At 45.0% G+C, this 16,514-nt stretch overlaps 1 protein-coding gene across 4 annotated transcripts in view; it reads left to right on the forward strand.

Moving 5' to 3' along the window:
• camk2a (calcium/calmodulin-dependent protein kinase II alpha) overlaps nucleotides 1–16,514 on the forward strand; it is a 150,020-nt gene that overhangs the window by 89,592 nt on the left and 43,914 nt on the right. For all 4 annotated transcript variants that reach the window (XM_014129573.2, XM_014129574.2, XM_014129572.2 and 1 more), the window contains exons 4-6: nucleotides 4,768–4,822; nucleotides 9,823–9,888; nucleotides 16,138–16,210. In XM_014129573.2, coding sequence (XP_013985048.1) covers nucleotides 4,768–4,822; nucleotides 9,823–9,888; nucleotides 16,138–16,210 — 194 coding nt within the window. The remainder of the gene's footprint in view (nucleotides 1–4,767; nucleotides 4,823–9,822; nucleotides 9,889–16,137; nucleotides 16,211–16,514) is intronic.

The following is a 16,514-nucleotide window of genomic DNA, read 5'->3' on the forward strand; positions in this document are numbered from 1 at the left end:
CACATCCCTATTCAGCTAGGTAGATCCCTATTCAGTTAGACACATCCCTATTCAGCTAGGCACATCCCTATTCAGTTAGACACATCCCTATTCAGCTAGGGACATCCATATTCAGCTAGACACATCCCTATTCAGTTAGACTCATCCCTATTCAGTTAGGCACATCCCTATTCAGTTAGACACATCCCTATTCAGTTAGACTCATCCCTGTTCAGTTAGACACATCCCTATTCAGTTAGACACATCCCTATTCAGCTAGACACATCCCTATTCAGTTTGCGTTTCCTGTAGAAATTCCTCAGATTGATGGTTGACAACAGCCTAGACAAGCGATTGGTAAATGAAAGGTTCTTAAGGAGTCTGGGATCAAAGGTTTCCATCAAAATTGATACTCTTTAGTGTCTTAACCTAGTCACAACTGTCGCGTCTTTGGCTATGCCGGATTAAGTGATATGACATGCTAACTTATAAAATGGTTTCTCTGTAATTAATATTACCTGATTAAGCTAATCATGTAAATGTAATTAACTAGAAAGTCGGGGCACCACGGAAGAACGTTTATAGAGCTGTTATCTTCCGAATAAACTCTTAAAATACTTAGTAATATTTTACCTCGATAGCAGTCAATATTAACCCTTGTCTTATTTTCAGTCTCATAATGAAAGTTGTAAATTCTTGGCTATCTTCACGAACCCTGGCTAACAAGTTGAATCAGCAATACAAAATTGGGTTTAATTATTTATTTACTAAATACCTAACTAATCACACAGAATTACAAATACACAGAATACAATGATGTCATACAGAAAACGTCCTGGTGGACGGAACCTGTATGAAAGCTAGTTACACAAAGGAAAGGGGGTTGGGCTTGAATGAAAGAGCGGGAAGATTTAGGAACACAGAAACAGCAGCTATGCTATCGTAAATACATTATCTTATGCATTCTAAATTACCGCCCATTTGGAAAAGGAAAATGCAATAAATATTTACTCTGAGCTGCGCTTCGGTAGATTGGTCGTAGATGCTGGCCGGGTTGGCCAACAGATCTCCCTGTTTTCGGAAGAATGTCAATGGTGGTCCATTGGATACGTGGTGGTATCTTCGTCTGGTTGTTAGACTGGATCCGTCGTCCGTCCTTTCCTAACCCACGTTAGCAGCGGCCGCTGCTAACTCAACGGCTAGGAAGTAGCACTTCTGTAGTGAATAAGCTCAAAGTTCATACCAGTTCATACCAGAGCTCACGCCGAGGTTGGCTTAGTTCTGTACTTGACATGTGTGTCCTTCTAACGTAGAGGCTGCAGACCTCCCGTACTGGAACCACTGGTTATCTTTTCGTCAAAGGATTATATAGTGGAGAGGGGGAGGGAGGTGTTTCATCGTTTATAACCCCTGTCTCTTCACAGGGTTGGGTTACTGATCGAGCAGGGCACTTTCCTTATGAAAACCCAAATCTCTCATTCGGAAGCTAAAATTACATTTAATCTCCTAACAAACATTTTCAATATCAAACATTTCAATTGCATAACAATTCCATGTGACTCTGATAACTAGAGGGTGTATACTTTCTCAGATACAGTTTATGTCGTCCTGTCATCAGTCATAATGTCTCAGATGACAACCGAACTGACATACATACTCATTACGTTCCCAAGCATATTTCCAACTGGTTTTATTAACAAAATATGTGGTACCTTTCCCCATTTGTTTGATGTTCCCAGACTCTCTATATTTAACACAGGCTATTCAGGTCCTTCAGTAGATTCAGAGAGGGGAAGAGAGAAAGGTATTTATGATGGGGGGGGGTCATAAACCTTACCCACAGGCCAACGTCATGACACAACCCATAACAAAGGGACTGGAGTGTCCCTTTGACTGATAGGGGAAGCCTTGCCAAGGGAAACCAACACAGCCAGTGACAGGCCAAAATCACCATCAGTAACACCAGATTGGCCGTTTCCTCTGGTAGATCCTCTCTGGCAGCCTGGGTACCTGTCTGTTTAGCTCCAAGAAGTGGCAAGGTGTGGAATTCTAACCAGACTGGTACACAGACTACCTTTCTGGACAAAAAGCAGCTCAGGATCACACTACTTCCATGACCTTTGCTTTTTTGGCAAAGTTGGGGAGAATTATCTGAGATTGCTGTTTCAGGCTTATGTAATGGAGAGACTGTTGCTAAGCATTGGTGTTGGCAGGTGAAGGTATCTATACAGGAGAAGGTACCTATAGAGGTGAAGGTATCTGTACTGGTGAAGGTATCTATACAGGTGAAGGTATTTATACTGGTGAGTGTATCTATACAGGTGAAGGTATCTATACAGGTGAAGGTATTTATACTTTTGAAGATAACTATACAGGAGAAGGTATCTATACAGGTTAAGGTACAGTGAGGGAAAAAAGTATTTGATCCCCTGCTGATTTTGGACGTTTTCCCACTGACAAAGAAATGATCAGTCTATAATTTTAATAGTAGGTTTATTTGAACAGTGAGAGACAGAATAACAACAAAAAAATCCTGAAAAACGCATGTCAGAAATGTTACAAATTGATTTGCATTTTAACGAGGGAAATAAGTATTTGACCCCTCTGCAAAACATGACTTAGTACTTGGTGGCAAAACCCTTGTTGGTAATCACAGAGGTCAGATGTTTCTTGTAGTAGGCCACCAGGTTTTTGTCCCACTCCTCTTTACAGATCTTCTCCAAGTCATTTAGGTTTCGAGTCTGACGTTTGGCAACTCGAACCTTCAGCTCACTCCACAGATTTTCTATGGGATTAAGGTCTGGAGACTGGCTAGCCCACTCCAGGACCTTAATGTGCTTCTTCTTGAGCCACTCCTTTGTTGCCTTGGCCGTGTGTTTTGGGTCATTGTCATGCTGGAATACCCATCCACGACCCATTTTCAATGCCCTGGCTGAGGGAAGGAGGTTCTCACCCAAGATTTGACGGTACATGGCCCCGTCCATCGTCCCTTTGATGCTGTGATGTTGTCCTGTCCCCTTAGCTGAAAAACACCCCCAAAGCATAATGTTTCCACCTCCATGTTTGACGGTGGGGATGTTGTTCTTGGGGTCATAGGCAGCATTCCTCCTCCTCCAAACACGGCGAGTTGAGTTGATGCCAAAGAGCTCCATTTTGGTCTCATCTGACCACAACACTTTCACCCAGTTGTCCTCTGAATCATTCAGATGTTCATTGGCAAACTTCAGACGGGCATGTATATGTGCTTTCTTGAGCAGAGGGACCTTGCGGGCGCTGCAGGATTTCAGTCCTTCACGGTGTAGTGTGTTACCAATTGTTTTCTTGGTGACTATGGTCCCAGCTGCCTTGAGATCATTGACAAGATCCTCCCGTGTAGTTCTGGGCTGATTCCTCACCGTTCTCATGATCATTGCAACTCCACGAGGTGAGATCTTGCATGAAGCCCCAGGCTGAGAGATTGACAGTTCTTTTGTGTTTCTTCCATTTGCGAATAATCGCACCAACTGGTGTCACCTCACCAAGCTGCTTGGCGATGGTCTTGTAGCCCATTCCAGCCTTGTGTAGGTCTACAATCTTGTCCCTGACATCCTTGGAGAGCTCTTTGGTCTTGGCCATGGTGGAGAGTTTGGAATCTGATTGATTGATTGCTTCTGTGGACAGATGTCTTTTATACAGGTAACAAACTGAGATTAGGAGTGTGCTCCTAATCTCAGCTCGGTACCGGTATAAAAGACACCTGGGAGCCAGAAATCTTTCTGATTGAGAGGGGGTCAAATACTTATTTCCCTCATTAAAATGCAAATCAATTTATAACATTTTTGACATGCGTTTTTCTGAATTTTTTGTTGTTGTTATTCTGTCTCTCACTGTTCAAATAAACCTAGCATTAAAATGATAGACTTTGTCAATGGGCAAACGTACAAAATCAGCAGGGGATCAAATACTTTTTTCCCTCACTGTATCTATACTGGTGAAGGTATCTATACAGGTGAAGGTATTTATACTGGTGAGTGTATCTATACAGGTGAAGGTATCTATACAGGTGAAGGTATCTATGCTGGTGAAGGTATCTATAATGGTGAAGGTATCTGTACTGGTGAAGGTATCTATACTGGTGAAGGTATCTATACTGGTGAAGGTATCTATACTGCAGTCTTCCTCTTGTTCTCCTTTCTATCTCGGGCACCCACACACACAAGCACACATACACACACTCTAACACACACCTGTCCTCTCCTCTCACTACAAACACACCCACACACATGCACACAGAGCAGTATAACACACTGCCTGCTGGGAGAGGGAGGGGATAGGAGGGTTTGGGAGGGATGGGGAGGGGTGGGGAGGACGGGGAGGGGTGGTGATTGGCACTGGTGAGGAGAACAATGCAACAGAAAGAGAGCGAGAGGGAGAGGAGAAACAGAGAGAGAAAGAGGGAGAGGGAGAGAGAAAGAGTGTATACTCTTCTCTCCATCATGAAGATAACATAACGACATCAATGGGACACCACAAGCACTATCCAAGCTTCACTTAAGTAGTTAATGAACATTGTGCATCATCACTTCAATTACCCCTACCTATAATCCAGACCTAGATATTCTTGAAAAACATATATTTTGGGGAATGTGAGACACTGTGAATTGAAGTAGGCTGGGTGTTTGAGAAATGTGTGATTTAGACATTTTAAGGTCACTGACTGTGCATTCCATGTGGGAAATATTAGAGCTTTCAGTCCCAGCAATTCCCTTAAAAACATGTTTACTTCCTTTCTCTCTTTTCTCCATCCAGTGCGTCTCCATGACAGCATCTCGGAGGAAGGACATCACTACCTGATCTTTGACCTGTGAGTAATGCACTGCAGTGAATCTATTTACTGCATAATTCATCCACTCACACACACAGTGGGAATGATTGACATTAATGACACAATGATTCTTTCAAGGCTGAGAGGTGGCTTGATGTGAGTCTTGATGTGAGTTCTAATCACACTCGGCACAACAGCCTGTATGAGACAGAACCACAGTACATGAATATCTACCATTGAGCTAGGCAGTGGTCCTGATTTCAATAAGCTCCTCAGTAAGCTATACACTAGGGGCCCCAGCGACATTCAGCCACATGCCAATGTTTTCTTGAGTGGATGGTCGGGGGGGGGCGTCACCTAGAAATGAGTTTGGGGTCACTTAGAAATGTCCTTGTTTTTGAAAGAAAAGCAAGGCACACCTGTATTTGGGGAGTTTCTCTCATTCTTCTCTGCAGATCCTTTCAAACTCTGTCAGGTTGGATGGGGAGCGTTGCTGTGCAGCTTTCTTCAGGGATGTTCGATCGTGTTCAAATCCAGGCACTGGCTGGGCTAATCAAGGACATTCCCGAGACTTGTCCTGAAGCCACAGACTTGTCCCGAAGCCACTTAGCCCCAGTCTGAGGTCCTGAGTGCTCTGGAGCAGGTTTTCATCAAGTATCTCTCTGTACGGCCTCCCGAGTGGCGCAGCGGTCTAAGGTACTGAATCGCAGTGCTAGAGGCGTCACTACAGATCCGGGTTTGAACACGACTGGGAGACTCATGAGGCGGCGCACAATTGGCCCAGCGTTGTCCAGATTAGGGGAGGGTTTGGCTAGCCGGGATGTCCTTGTCCCATCACGCTCTAGCGACTCCTGTGGTGGGCCGGGCGCATGCACGCTGACACGGTCACCAGTTGGACGGTGTTTCCTCCGACGCATTGGTGCTGCTGGCTTCCGGGTTAAGTGAGCAGTGTGTGAAGAAGCTGTGCGGCTTGGCAGGGTCGTGTATTGAAGGATGCATGGCTCTCGACCATATCCTCTCCCGAGTCCGTACAGGAGTTGCAGCGATGGGACAATACTGTAACTACCAATTGGATATCACACAATTGGGGAGAAAAAGAGTAAAAAACTAAATGATAAAAAAATGTCTTTGTACTTTGCTCTGTTCATATTTGCCTCGATCCTGACTAGTCTCCCAGTCCCTGCTGCTGAAAAACATCCTCACAGCATGATGCTGCCACCACCATGCTTCACTGTAGGGATGGTGCCAGATTTCCTCCAGGCTTGACGCTTGGCATTTTGACCAAAGTGTTCAATCTTGGTTTCATCAGATTTCATCAGACCATCAGATCTTGTTTCTCATGGTCTGAGAGTCTTTAGGTGCCTTTTGGTAAACTCCAAGTGGGCTGTCATGTGCCTTTTACTGAGGAATGGCTTCCATCTGGCCACTCTACCATAAAGACCTGCTTGGTGGAGTGCTGCAGGTTGTTCTTCTGGAAGGTTCACCCATCTCCACAGAGGAACTCTAGAGCTCTGTCAGAATGACCATCTTCCTGACCAAGGCCCTTCTCCCTCTATTGCTCAGTTTGTCCGGGCGGCCAGCTCTAGGAAGAGTCTTGCTGGTTCCAAACATCTTCTATTTAAGAATGTTGGAGGCAACAACTTCAATGCTGCAGAAATGTTTTGGTATCCTTCCCCAGATCTGTGCCTCGACACAATCCTGCCTCGGAGCTCTACGGGCAAATCCTTTGTCCTCATGGCTTGTTTTTTTTTTCTTTGACATGCACTGTCAAGTGTGTGACCTTATATAGACAGGTGTGTGCCTTTCCAAATAATGTCCAATAAATTTAATTTAAATTGAACATCTCAAGGATGATCAGTGGAAACAGGATGCAGCTGTGCTCAATTTCAAGTCTCATAGCAAAAGGGCTGAATACTTACATAAATAAGGTATTTCTGTTCATTATTTGTAATAAAATTGCAAACATTTCTGTTCTTAAGTATTCCCATGCATAATAGAGATATACAGTATATTTGATCGAATACAAATGTAAGCAAGGTTTGACATTATTATGTTTAGTCAACTATTACATCAGTTTTGGCTTCTTATGGTACATTTTCAGTCCACAAATTATTTGTAATTATTTTCCAGCCCCCTGACCATCTGCTCAACAACAAAAAAATTGTCCCGCTGCTGAATCTAGTTGATGATCCCTGCCATAGGCTATGGTTTGTATCTAACCACTAATTATGACTAGAGAGACCTGTAGTGTTGAGTGTGCTCCGTACTCTCTGAGTGCACCATAATATATTAGTTCTGTAAATATCACTATTATATGCATTGTAAACACTCAACTGTTGTAATATCTTTCAATGCCTTTCAAGGAACTGTTGATTTCAGTCTGCATAACAGTGATTACAGTCCCCTGGAGGTGTTGAATGCTTTTCATTACAGAAACTGGAATTATATTACAGGAACTGGAATTATATTACAGGAACTGGAATTATATTACAAAAATTGTATTTATATTACAGGAACTGGAATTATATTACAGAAACTGGAATTATATTACAGAAACTGGAATTATATTATAGGAACTGGAATTATATTACAGAAATTGGAATTATATTACAGAAACTGGAATTATATTACAGAAACTGGAATTATATTACAGAAACTGGAATTATATTATAGGAACTGGAATTATATTACAGAAATTGGAATTATATTACAGAAACTGGAATTATATTACAGAAACTGGAATTATAATACAGAAACTGGAATTATATTGTACCTTCAAGAGAATTCTTCTTGCCTCGGTTATGAGGCGTCTTCTCTTAGCTGCCTCTTCCCTATTAAAGTCTCTGAATGAATAAGAACAGCTTTGTAAGTGTGACAATGAGCAGCAGGACAAAGTGTTGCATAAGAAGATCTTGATGACAATGCAAGTTGTTCTTAACTCATCTGAAACAGCAGGATGGTGTTTAGAAGCAGTCCCTTGCTATAGATTCTCTTTGATTAAGAAACGAACCTAGTCAATTGTACAACTGAATGCATTCAACTGAAATGTGTCTTCCTATAGTGCCCAAATCATAAAGATCACACTTGCTTAATTCTTTGGGATAATACACAGTGACGTAGTGAAAGTTTCGAAACTGACAAAAATGAGAGACTAAGAAAAACTAAATTCCCTTCCATAGTCTTTAAAGCTGACACATTTAGGAGCAAACTAGTTTGTCAGAGCCCAATCACTTTGTACTAGCAGGTTTATGAAATAAGCCTACAAATATCAGACTTAATCTACTTATCATTCTGAGTGTATATTTGTTTACGTCATTCGTACTGTATATTTAGCGATACATGGTCAGTGTGTGCCAGTCTATGTGTTAATCCTGTGAAGGCATAACTCGTTAACATTTAGCTGTCTCCTTGTATCCTGTGAAGGCATGACTGGGTAACATTTAGCTGTCTCCTTGTATCCTGTGAAGGCAGGACTGGGTAACATTTAGCTGTCTCCTAGTATCCTGTGAAGGCATGACTGGGTAACATTTAGCTGTCTCCTTGTAGCCTGTGAAGGCATGACTGGGTAACATTTAGCTGTCTCATAGTATCCTGTGAAGGCAGGACTGGGTAACATTTAGCTGTCTCATAGTATCCTGTGAAGGCATGACTGGGTAACATTTAGCTGTCTCATAGTATCCTGTGAAGGCAGGACTGGGTAACATTTAGCTGTCTCCTTGTATCCTGTGAAGGCAGGACTGGGTAACATTTAGCTGTCTCATAGTATCCTGTGAAGGCAGGACTGGGTAACATTTAGCTGTCTCATAGTATCCTGTGAAGGCAGGACTGGGTAACATTTAGCTGTCTCATAGTATCCTGTGAAGGCAGGACTGGGTAACATTTAGCTGTCTCCTTGTATCCTGTGAAGGCAGGACTGGGTAACATTTAGCTGTCTCATAGTATCCTGTGAAGGCAGGACTGGGTAACATTTATGTAACGGCTGTCTGGAAGAGGGAACCAAGGTGCAGCAGAGGATGTGTTCATCATTAGAATTTTAATTTAAAAAAACAAGAGAACACTACAAAATGAACAAAAACGACAGCAAACAGTCCTGTTAGGAAAATACTCAAACAGAAACAATTACCCACAAAACCCAAAGGAAAAACATGCTCCTTATGTGTGACTCCCAATCAGCAGCAACGAGCTTCAGCTGTGCCTGATTGGGAGCCACACACATGGCCCAAAACAAAGAAATACCAAAACATAGAAAAAGGAACATAGAACGCCCACCCAATGTAACACCCTGGCCTAACCAAAATAAAGAACAAAAAACCCCTCTCTATGGCCAGGGCGTTACAATTTAGCTGTCTCATAGTATCCTGTGAAGGCAGGACTGGGTAACATTTAGCTGTCTCCTAGTATCCTGTGAAGGCAGGACTGGGTAACATTTAGCTGTCTCATAGTATCCTGTGAAGGCAGGACTGGGTAACATTTAGCTGTCTCCTAGTATCCTGTGAAGGCAGGACTGGGTAACATTTAGCTGTCTCCTAGTATCCTGTGAAGGCAGGACTGGGTAACATTTAGCTGTCTCCTAGTATCCTGTGAAGGCAGGACTGGGTAACATTTAGCTGTCTCCTAGTATCCTGTGAAGGCAGGACTGGGTAACATTTAGCTGTCTCCTAGAGTATCCTGTAGAAGATTCATACTCTCAAATTCTGAACTTAGCAACAGTGAGACAACTGCTTGGGTTATGCCTTTTCCCACATCAGAAATGTACATTTGAGGTGCCTGTTAGGTTCCATGTCAACACACAGTTTTCTCCCAATTTAAAAAAATATTTTTACAAAAAAACATATGGAGGATTGGAAATGATTCAGACAATTACACTGATGGAAGCCACACTCTATTTGCAGTATTAAAGCTGATCTTTGTCAGTGTGTCTCAGTGGCTGATATGGGGGGCATTGGGAAGGGAGTATTTCTCTCACGCTGGCTCCATGCTCTGGTGGCCACCTTCATCCTCTTGAGACAGGCAGCCTAACAATCCTCTCTCTTCCTCAGAGTGACGGGCGGTGAACTCTTCGAAGACATTGTTGCTCGAGAGTACTACAGTGAGGCTGACGCCAGGTCAGTGGAACCACCTCACAAAACACATGGAATAAACCCAAACACAGATACGTGACAAAGAAATTTAGAGAGTTCAAATTTTCAATGTAACATGGATTCATTGAATTATACAGAGGTCCCAGCATTCCCAAACCAGGAGATCATCTAAAGGCATATATATATATATATAGAACCCTGATATACTGTATATCGTCTAGACCAGGGGTGGGCAACTACAGTCCTCAGGAGCCTGATTGGTGTCACACTGTTTCTCCATCCCTAGCAAACACATCTGATTAATCATTCTAAACTGAAGATCATGATTATCTGATTATTGGAGTCAGGTGTGTTAGCTGGAGCTGGGGCAAAACTGTGACACCAATCAGGCCCCCGAGGACTGGAATTGCCCCCCCCCCCCCCGGTCTACAGTGGCGGTCGTTGCCGTTTAAGATGAGGGAGGATGATATTTTATTTTAATGTGCATGGCCTTATTTATTTTACAGAATATTGGATTTACATTTACATTTTACAGTTACGTCATTTAGCAGACGCTCTTATCCAGAGCGACTTACAAATTGGTGCATTCACCTTATGATATCCAGTGGAACAACCACTTTACAATAGTACATCTATATCTTTTTTTGGGGGGGGGGATGTTTAGAAGGATTACTATATCCTATCCCAGGTATTCCTTAAAGAGGTGGGGTTTCAGGTGTCTACGGAAGGTGGTGATTGACTCCGCTGTCCTGGCGTCGTGAGGGAGCTTGTCCCACCATTGGCGTGCCAGAGCAGCGAACAGTTTTGACTGGGCTGAGCGGGAACTGTGCTTCCGCAGAGGTAGGGGGGCCAGCAGGCCAGAGGTGGATGAACGCAGTGCCCTTGTTTGGGTGTAGGGCCTGATCAGAGCCTGAAGGTACGGAGGTGCCGTTCCCCTCACAGCTCCGTAGGCAAGCACCATGGTCTTGTAGCAGATGCGAGCTTCAACTGGAAGCCAGTGGAGTGTGCGGAGGAGCGGGGTGACGTGAGAGAACTTGGGAAGGTTGAACACCAGACGGGCTGCGGCGTTCTGGATGAGTTGTAGGGGTTTAATGGCACAGGCAGGGATAAGGGGATAACTGTCATTCATATTCCATTACCCTAGCTCAATGTAACATCAATAGTTTTAGGCTACTACATAATACTCACATTTTCACTATACCCATCATGAGGTTACTACAACCTAGCCTATGAGTGAAAGTTTACAACGTAGGTGCACAGGTCGAGATAAATTGGAGTAATCAAGGTGACAGACATTGACACATTCAATACCGCCTTACACACTCTTGCCTGCATGTAGCTAATCTAGGATGCAATCATTAGTCCAACAGTTGCAAATGAGAGTTTCTAATGTACAAATTACCTCAACTAACCTGCATCCCTGCACATTGACTCGGTACAGGTACCCCTTGTATATATCCTCATTATTGTTATGTGTTATTTAAAAAAAAAAAAAAATGACTTTGGTTTATTTACGAAATATTTTCTTAACTCTGTTTTATAAAAACTGCATTGTTGGTTAAGGGGTTGTAAGTAAGCATTTCACCTGTTGTATTCAGTGCATGTGACAAATTGTAACGGCTGTCTGGAAGAGGGAACCAAGGTGCAGCAGAGGATGTGTTCATCATTAGAATTTTAATTCAAATAAACAAGAGAACACTACAAAATGAACAAAACGACAGCAAACAGTCCTGTTAGGAAAATACTCAAAACAGAAACAATTACCCACAAAACCCAAAGGAAAAACATGCTCCTTATGTGTGACTCCCAATCAGCAGCAACGAGCTTCAGCTGTGCCTGATTGGGAGCCACACACATGGCCAAAACAAAGAAATACCAAAACATAGAAAAAGGAACATAGAACGCCCACCCAATGTAACACCCTGGCCTAACCAAAATAAAGAACAAAAAACCCCTCTCTATGGCCAGGGCGTTACAGTACCCCCCCCAAAGGTGCGGACTCCGGCCGCAAAACCTGACTCTGAAGGGGAGGGTCCGGGTGGGCCTTCTTACGGCGGCGGCTCAGGTGCGGGACGTGGCCTCTGCTCCACCCTTGGCGTCGCCCTCTTAGGTGGCGCACCTGGCCGCGCCGAAGGTCTGGTGGGCGGCGATGGCTGCGCCCGGCTGGCGGGCGACCCTGGTTGCGCCCGGCTGGCGGCCGGCGATGGTTGCGCCCGGCTGGCGGGCGACCCTGGTTGCGCCCGGCTGGCGGGCGGCGAAGGTTGCGCCCGGCTGGTGGGCGTCCCTGGCCGCGCCCGGCTGGCGGGCGTCCCTGGCCGCGCCCGGCTGGCGGGCGACCCTGGTTGCGCCCGGCTGGCGGGCGGCGAAGGTTGCGCCCGGCTGGTGGGCGTCCCTGGCCGCGCCCGGCTGGCGGGCGTCCCTGGCCGCGCCCGGCTGGCGGGCGTCCCTGGCCACTCTGGCAGTTCAGGGCAGTCTGGCCACTCTGGCAGTTCAGCGCAGTCTGGCCACTCCGGCAGTTCAGCGCAGTCTGGCCACTCCGGCAGTTCAGCGCAGTCTGGCCTCTCTGGCGACTTTTGACTGGCGGGCAGCTCTGACGACTGTTGACTGGCGGGCAGCTCTGACGACTGTTGACTGGCGGGCAGCTCTGACGACTGTTGACTGGCGGGCAGCTCTGACGACTGTTGACTGGCGGGCAGCTCTGACGACTGTTGACTGGCGGGCAGCTCTGGCGACTGTTGACTGGCGGGCAGCTCTGGCGACTGTTGACTGGCGGGCAGCTCTGGCGACTGTTGACTGGCGGGCAGCTCTGACTGCTCTGGACAGGTGAGACCCACTGGAGGCCTAGTCCTGGGAGGTGGCACAGGATGGACCAGGATGGGGAGACCCACTGGAGGCCTGGCCCTGGGAGGTGGCACAGGATGGACCAGGATGGGGAGACCCACCGGAGGCCTGGTCCGAGGAGGAGGCACAGGATAAACCGGGCTGTGGGGGAGCACTGGAGTTCTGGTACGGACACTCTTTACCCACACTCCAGGCTGAATGCCCACTTTGGCCCGGCACGGGCGGAGAGCAGGCATTGGGCGAACTGGACCCTCCCAGCGCTCTGGAGACACAGTGCGCAACGCTGGCGCAGGATAACCTGGACCGAGGAGGCGCACTGGAGACCAGACGCGCTGAGCTGGCACCATCCGCCCTGGCTCGATGCCTGCACTCGCATGGCACTTGCGGGGGGCTGGTATGTAGCGCACCAGGCTTTGAACGCGCACTGGGGACACCGTGCGCTCCACAGCATAACACGGTGTCTTACCAGTACCACGCTGCTTCCGGTAAGCACGGGGAGTTGGCTTAGGTCTACCACCTGACTCCGCCAATCTCCCCGTGTGACCCCCCCCAAACAAAATTGTGGGGCTGCCTCCCGTGTCCGTTGCGCTCCCTTTCCTCATACCAGCGCCTCTCAGCTCTCGCCGCCTCGATCTCCCACTGTGGGCGGCGATAATCCCCAGCTTGAGTCCATGGTCCTTTCCCGTCCAGGATTTCCTCCCAAGTCCATGACTCCAGATAGCTTTTCTCCTGGTGCCTCTCCTTGTGCTGCTCCTTCCTCTGCTGCTTGGTCCGTTGTTGGTGGGTAATTCTGTAACAGCTGTCTGGAAGAGGGAACCAAGGTGCAGCAGAGGATGTGTTCATCATTAGAATTTTAATTCAAATAAACAAGAGAACACTACAAAATGAACAAAACGACTGCAAACAGTCCTGTTAGGAAAATACTCAAAACAGAAACAATTACCCACAAAACCCAAAGGAAAAACATGCTCCTTATGTGTGACTCCCAATCAGCAGCAACGAGCTTCAGCTGTGCCTGATTGGGAGCCACACACATGGCCCAAAACAAAGAAATACCAAAACATAGAAAAAGGAACATAGAACGCCCACCCAATGTAACACCCTGGCCTAACCAAAATAAAGAACAAAAAACCCCTCTCTATGGCCAGGGCGTTACACAAATACAATTTGATTGGATGTTCATCCCCGTTTCGTTTACATCCGTTTAAGAAACGTTTTTCAACAGAATCGGCAGTATGAATACACCCCTGATCACATGTACACACAGTTCACTTTCATAGAAGCCACATACAAACAGCATGATCTCTTTGATTGTTGTATTCCTTCTTGCATCTGTACACTCTCCTCCTCTCACTTTTTTCCTTCGCTTGTGGACTTGCAGAACATATCATCTTTCTGTGACCAGGCGAAAAAACGTATCCAAGCCAAACCTTCATATCATAACCGCTAACCGCTACACAGCCTACATCGTTGTCACCATATTAATATCATAGTCAACATAGCTACTAGAACTAACACATTAGTAAACCCTCTACAAACATGCAGTACAGTGTACAGTCAGCAGAAAGCTGATTAGCAGTTAGACCGGCGGGCCTCGGTGGCAATATATTAATAAAACCAAAAGCTTACCTTGACTTGGAAGTTCCAGTGTTGGATAGCCATAACCAGCTAGGTAACATAGCAGCCTTCTCTGTTTGAGTCAGGTGTTTGAGTAGATTAAATTAGCTAGCTGCATTCACTAGCTAAGTAAGTGAAAGTGAAAAAAAAATACAACAAAATATAGCTAGCTCTCTCTCTCTCTCTCTCTCTCTCTCTCGCTTCTCCTTCATTATAAAGAAATGAATTTGTTCAAAACTTTTCAACTATTGTCTTTCTCTCTCTTTGCGTCAACTACTCACCACATTTTATGCACTGGAGTGCTACAGTAGCTAGGTGTAGCTTATGCTTTCAGTACTAGATTCATTCTCTGATCCTTTGATTGGGTGGACAACATGTCAGTTCATGCTGAAAGAGCTCTGATAGGTTGGAGGACATCTTCCGGAAGTTGTCATAATTACTGTTTAAGTCTATGAAAGGGGGTGAGAACCACGAGCCTCCTAGGTTTTGTATTGAAGTCAATGTACCCAGAGAAGGACGGAAGCTAGCTGTCCTCTGGCTACACCACGGTGCTACCCTACAGAGTGCTGTTGAGGTTACTTTAGACCTTCATTTTTTTATTTTTTTTATTTCACCTTTTTTTTGACCAGGTAGGCAAGTTGAGAAAAAGTTCTCATTTACAACTGCGACCTGGCCAAGATAAAGCAACGCAGTTCGACACATACAACAACACAGAGTTACACATGGAGTAAACAAACACACAGTCAATAATACAGTAGAAAAACAAGTCTGTACACAACGTGTGCAAATGAGATCAGATAAGGGAGGTAAGGCAATAAATAGGCCATGGTGGCGAAGTAATTACAATATAGCAATTAAACACTGGAATGGTAGATGTGCAGTAGATGAATGTGCAAAGTAGAAATACTAGGGTGCAAAGGAGCAAGATAAATAAATAAATACAGTAGGGGATGAGGTAGTTGGTTGGGCTATTTACAGATTTACAGATGGGCCATGTATGTTCATTGCAAAACAGTGTGTTTAAATTGGTTATTTGGTAATGTGAATATATTTAGTATAGTTTTATCTAAAAAGGATAACGTTTTTAATGTTTCACTATTATTATGACATTTATTGAGGAGGATGGTCCTCCCCTTCCTCCTCTGAGGAGCCTCCTCTGATTGTCTAAAGCCTTTCAGTTAAAACTTTGTTGTCATGTCGTCACAGTCAGAGGCCTTTGTTTTGTCTGCAGGTCCGTTATTGGACTGTTCATTTGGATTGAACAGCTTTACCTCCGTAAATCTATTCATGATAGAGTATCTCACTAATTCACCCAACACCAGCTATGGACTGGGCCATTGCTTGCAGTGACAAAGCAACAGGGCCACAAAACAAATTAATGAACAGAAACAAATGGAAACAGATGGCTGTGGACGTGTAGGAGCGACCTCACATCAATGTACACACTTCGCCCGGGTTTAGCGTGTCAGTCTCTCTATCTCTGCGGACCGGGTTCTCCCTGCTCCACTGCTCCACTGCTTGATTGACAGCTGAGTCTTGTTGCTAATTATCTTCCCACTGACTCCCAGCCAAACATGCAAAAACTCATCAGGCTTTGGCCCGTGCTACTGTGTTGATCGACAGTTTAGGAAAATGAATGGCCAAATCTAACACCTCTGTGTGTCTTTGTATTGTTTTGGAGGTGCATAAGCCATTTTATCCAAAATGCTGTGTGGATTAATGCTGAAGTGAAGCCCATTTTCAATAGCATTCAATTTAGCCTCTCAAAACTCCCAGCTCACTCAGTCTTTCAGTTTTCTCTCTCTCTTTTCATAGTCATTGTATTCAGCAGATTCTGGAGGCAGTGCTTCATTGTCATCAGATGGGAGTCGTTCACAGAGACCTCAAGGTAAGATTTAATAACAATTCAATGAAAAGACAGACTGTGTTCTGCACAGGCACAGACTGCTTATCCACTGCAAGATATCACTTTGATGACATTGTTATTATCTGATTGATTTGATAAAAAATGGATTTGGATTTAAATAATCTGTACACTCTTAGAAAATAGGGTTCCTAAAGGGTTCTTCGGAGCAATGGCCCAGTCCATAGCTGTCCCCATAGGAGAACCCTTTTTTGGTTCCAAGTAGAACCATTTTTGGTTTCAGGTAGAACTCTTTTGGGTTCCATGTGAACCCTCTGTGTAAAGGGTT

Source organism: Salmo salar, chromosome ssa11 (genome assembly GCF_905237065.1).
Source record: "Salmo salar chromosome ssa11, Ssal_v3.1, whole genome shotgun sequence".
Lineage (NCBI taxonomy): Eukaryota > Metazoa > Chordata > Actinopteri > Salmoniformes > Salmonidae > Salmo > Salmo salar.